This window comes from Austrofundulus limnaeus, unplaced genomic scaffold (genome assembly GCF_001266775.1).
Source record: "Austrofundulus limnaeus strain Quisiro unplaced genomic scaffold, Austrofundulus_limnaeus-1.0 Scaffold203, whole genome shotgun sequence".
Taxonomy (NCBI): Eukaryota; Metazoa; Chordata; class Actinopteri; order Cyprinodontiformes; family Rivulidae; genus Austrofundulus; species Austrofundulus limnaeus.
Genome location: NW_013952605.1, coordinates 469,225 through 474,199, shown reverse-complemented (window position 1 = coordinate 474,199; position 4,975 = coordinate 469,225). Strand labels below are relative to the sequence as shown.

The window sequence follows — 4,975 nt, the reverse complement described above, 5'->3', positions numbered from 1 at the left end:
AGTGCACCCATTTTGGTATTTTTCATAATTAAGCTAAATAATTTATACATCCGTTTTCTTTCTGCACTTTACCTGTGTAGAGTCGCAGGAAAGACTCTTTAGATTTGACCTTAAATTAAATTGGTGCTGCATTTAAAATAGTTCTGCCTCCTCGAAAAAATTTTTTTCCCTCAGTGCTGCTTGTAACGGTGAGTTCAGTTAAAAGAAGACTTTGTAACTCAACATATTTGTTTATTTGAAGGGCATAAAGGAATTTTAAAGATGTAATATATTTATAATTTATTTACCTTCCAGCCACATTCATTAAACATCACTCACATAGTCAATAATGAATATTTTACTTTTCAGTAAAAGCTCCATTCCAGCTGTAATATGGTGCAGAAATTATGGTAAACGTAAAATAGCCTCACACATAAAATCCAATAAAGTTGTAAAAAGACAGAATTAGGCTGTATCTATAACAGTCCATAGTATCATTGTCTATTAGAACAATGTGGGAAGTCTACAGTAATGTACAGCTACCCAACATAAGCACATATAGGCTGCAGTAACACCCTCAAGTGTCCATGTTGGTAACTACAACCCATGTTCTGGAGCTGCCTCCTACTCTCACAGTTTGGGTGAGCCATGTGACTTTAAAGAAGTGCCACGGATGTGTGGGTTACAGTTCTGACAAGAATCTAAAGGCAGTCCATGAAATACTCAGGAGTCTTTAGCTGGTCTATTCTTCGTTTTTGTTCTTCAAAGACTCTAGAAAGTCCTTGATCATCTCACTGGAAGGACCCTGCTTTTTGATTTTGTGACTTTTGTTCCTTGTGACATGTGAAGGCAAAAGTAGGGAGGCGAGCCCCCACAGTTTAATAATGTTGTCTTCAGATGCACCCCTGGGTGTGTTGGTTTTGTCCTGCTGGAGCAGCCAGGAGCTCTCCCGACACAGAGCCACAAAGCGGTCCAACTGGGTGGAGTTGACGTTCTTGCTGACGTTCAGGGAGGTTTCGAAAGGGTTCTGGATGTGCAGTGGTGTCATCTCTGGTTTGTTCTGCTCTTTTCCCTGAGTGGAGAAGTACAGGGGTAATGTTGAAAACGACAGGGACAGGATAGTTTTTATTGATGGTAACAGCCTTAGCTTTATGTCGTGAAACTGGGCCACGAGGAGCTGACTGAAAAATCTCCTCTGCACCATCTACAGGCAAGCAGATGACATAGGCTCTTTCATAAACTGCTCAGTGAAATGGCCATTCAGACCAGTCTGTCTTCATGCTGCCTCTGGCCATTCATAAATCATAGCAGCCGGCTTGTCTTCTCAGGTGTCTACTGTTTTGGCTCTGTTACCACCTCGTTTTGTGGCACAGAGGTGCATCAGATGTGGGCTGGCTTCAACCCCCCCCCCCCCACCCCCCTGCACTGCCACGATCTATTCAGAAGCTACACTGAGGGAGCCAGAAGGCATCTAAAGCCTCATTTATAGTGGATGAGAAGCTCACATCTCGCTTATGTGGTTGCGTGATGAAAAATGCGTAGTTTGCTACTCTTTACCACCTGCTGTGACCTAATCTTGTGCATTACCCTGTCACAACTAGCTCTCCCAGCACTATACCTGAAGTGTAGTGTGGTCACAATTTTGGGGGCAAGTGTGCCTATGCTGAAAGTGTTTCAGACACTGGTACCCGACTGTTGTACCCAGAAACAGACAGCCAAAAGGCCAAAAACTCTTAGATRGAGAAACGCGGACGTTGTGCATGGAGGAGTCTGACAAAAAATGCGGAGCTTTAAAAGGGACAGATTTGTTGACAAAATAAATACGCATATGTGAGTTTTTTTCCCTCGAAGTGTAGATGCAAGCAGGAGGAAACCCTGTGCAGTGACGTTTACCGCAATGGGCTGGGGTTTTCCAGGAGCTTGGTGCGGTGTGTCTCAGTGGCTGTGAAAGGGGTGTGCAAAAACGAACGCCAAACAACCACATGACCCAATGTCGACTGTCCAGCTTCAGTTCGAGCATTCTGGGCCCTTGAGAGTGTGTGCAAATATCTGACATTAAAACAGTTCTAGTAAAAATGTTAAAGAAAGTTGAATAATAATAAAGATAGTTAAAGAACTCGGGAAAGGAGATTGGACAAGTTTTGCAAGGAGAGCTGGGAGGGAGTGCGAACTCTGCAGCGTAGGGACATGTTCCTGTACCGTGTGTTGTAAATGGTTACGGTCTGTTTGCAACAAATTTCCAAAATACTGCTCTAACTGCACTGTCTGTGATGATTCTGGTAGGGTGTGCTGAAGTGGAGAGACTTATCAAGATGTATCCCTTGCAAGGTTTTCTTTTGAGTATGAATAGTCTATAAGAAAAAGCCCATCTCAAATTATGAGATCTGATGAGCCCTAAGCCCCAGACTGATTTGTTTTGTGAAAAAGCCTATGGTCACTGCTCTGAAAAACTTTAAAAATGTGTAAAAACTAAAATGAGTTACTAAAGTGACTTTAACTGTGAGTGCTGTGAGTTTTAGCAGCAGAAATGTCTGTACAGTCCGTACTTCAGTCATGACTAGTTGTAATCAAATCAGTGATCAAATACTGGGTCAGGGAGAAGTCTAAAACCTTCCATGGTGCTGTGGATGAGCTGAAGAGTTGTAGCACAGTTAAACAGATTTATGGCTTCAGAACCTCCAGTGAAAGCTTATAGACCTCGGTCATGGCCACTGCCTACATGCAGGCTTCCTCAACTGTGTCCAGCTTCGTATTAGTCCCATATATTAGAAAGGAAGGTCCGTCTTTTCCACTGGGATCTATTTATTAAACTATTAAGGTGTCTGAATGTCTCTGCTGAGACACTAATGCATTAAAACCCCAACACCATTTATAAAAAAATGAAAAACTATAATCAAACAGAAAGCTATATTTTGAGAAAAACTAAATAAGAAAAAAAATCTAATTAGTGCTAAACTAATTATAACTGTTTATTATTTGCAGTCAAATATGTTTTGATGTGCAGATTCCATCTGTGCAGGCTTTTATAACTGAAATAAAATCAAACTAAAAACAAAAAGAAAAAAATCTGAAAAATGTTAAGTGCTAAATTTCTTTATGTGTTTTAGTTAATGTGGTTCTTCATTAAGTATCTAAATTATATTCATTGATATAAATTGACTATTGTATAGGTCATTAACAGAGAGAGACCACTGGTTTGAAAAATATGAGCGACTTCATTGGTTGTACATGGGATCAATCACATCAAATCTGGGATTAGGTCATATTTGCGTCTGCTTTGCTGCATCCGACACAGGAGGTCCTGAATCTGTGCAGAGAAACCTCAAGACTATCAAGGCATTTTTGTGGTGAAACGTGCAGTTTAGTTTTTTAGAGGTAATCTGGAATTTGTTATTGATAAATTGTTCTGTCATCGTTCATGTGTGCGCACAACAGATTTTCTGTCCAAATTCTTCAAGAAGGGAACTAAGGAAACAAATCTTTGGGAGTTACTGCAATGAAATATTTAAATGAAAGTATATCTATTTGGATATGCATTTAAAGTTTTATGAAAGCAGCTGTGATCAGTAAATAGTTTAGATAAATTATAGTTATTTAAAACAATACCTTTCTGATATTTATAGACATCCTGCTGAAAGGAAAAGTGGCGTAGAACTCAAAGAATTCACACAGCAGATGATCTGAAACAAAACAAAAGATGTGACGTTAAATGAAAACCTAATAACAATCATTTATAGGGTTTTACATCAACACAACATCTCTTTCATTTGTCATTAGATTTTCAACTTTATGCACATTTATTTTATGTATGAACACTGTGGAAATGTACTTACCCCGACAATTTTTTTAATGTCATTTCTTCTTTTTTTGTCACTTCAATGTGTCAGATCAGCAAACAAATTTTAACATCAAACAAAAATAACCAAAGTAAATAGATAATGCAGTTTTTAAAGAACTGGATTGAGTTAATAGGAGTGAAAATCCAACAAACCAACCTGAACATTTCAAAAAGATAAATTAATTGTATTTAATTGTCTGGAAATCTAAAATCAGTTTCAGTGCCACATCCAGACCTGAATAATGCCAAACCTGGAGTAAAAATCACTTAAATAGAGCCGCTATCCACAAACGGGAAAAACAGAATAATGGTGAACTTTCATGCTTCTGGAAAGGTTCACCACCATTGTGTTTTCTTGATGATCCCCATGACTTCTGGGACAATATATCCTATTGACTGATGAGACAAAGACAAAGGACAGTGTGTCCAGCTACACTGAAACAAACACAGTATAATCTCAACAACAAACACGGTGGTGGTGGTGTGATGGTCTGGGGCTGCTTTGCTAATTCAGGACCTGAACAATTTGCTGTAACAGATGAAACCAAAAATTGTGCTGTGTAGCAAAAAAGAATGGTCTKTGTACTTTTTTGTCATTTGATTTTCATTTTAAAATCAATCAACTTTGTACTAGCAAGTAGTGTTGATGGAAAAAATTGATTGATAAAAACAGATATTGAAAAACAAAACAATAAAAAATGATGGTTATTCTATTTTCATTTTATACGTCCAAATTGGAAACTCCACATTTTATTTTTGTCAAACTGAAAGATAGCGAGGGACTTGAAGTCACAGCAGGCTCAATAGGATAATGACGAGTAGCCTTGACAACAGTGTTAAAGGGATCCCTGATTAGTTCTTTTTTTTTTTTTTGATCCCTGATTAGTTCTAACATTAGTCTTTATTTGATAAACACATATTTTAACTGTAAATAAAGTCTGTAAAAATACTGTAGGCTATTTAGTTTTGTAAATTTTGAAAAATATATTTCAACACGGATGGAGCCATTTTATTTACACACAAAGCATTCTGGGTAAATGATGACATGGACAGGTCCTTGGTGTGAGCGAGCTATATCCACCCTGAAGGTTAATCTTGGACAATATCTGACGATCGACTCTTTTAAATGAAACCAGAAAGCGTTGACAGAGAGGAGAA

At 38.3% G+C, this 4,975-nt stretch overlaps 1 protein-coding gene across 1 annotated transcript in view; it reads right to left on the bottom strand.

Moving 5' to 3' along the window:
- Positions 1 to 214: 214 nt before the first annotated feature.
- mtpap (mitochondrial poly(A) polymerase) overlaps positions 215 to 4,975 on the bottom strand; it is a 24,381-nt gene continuing 19,620 nt past the window's right edge. The window contains exons 8-9 of the mRNA XM_014018825.1: positions 3,586 to 3,659; positions 215 to 1,051 (exon numbers count right to left, since the gene is read on the bottom strand). Coding sequence (XP_013874279.1) covers positions 722 to 1,051; positions 3,586 to 3,659 — 404 coding nt within the window. The 3' untranslated portion in view covers positions 215 to 721. The remainder of the gene's footprint in view (positions 1,052 to 3,585; positions 3,660 to 4,975) is intronic.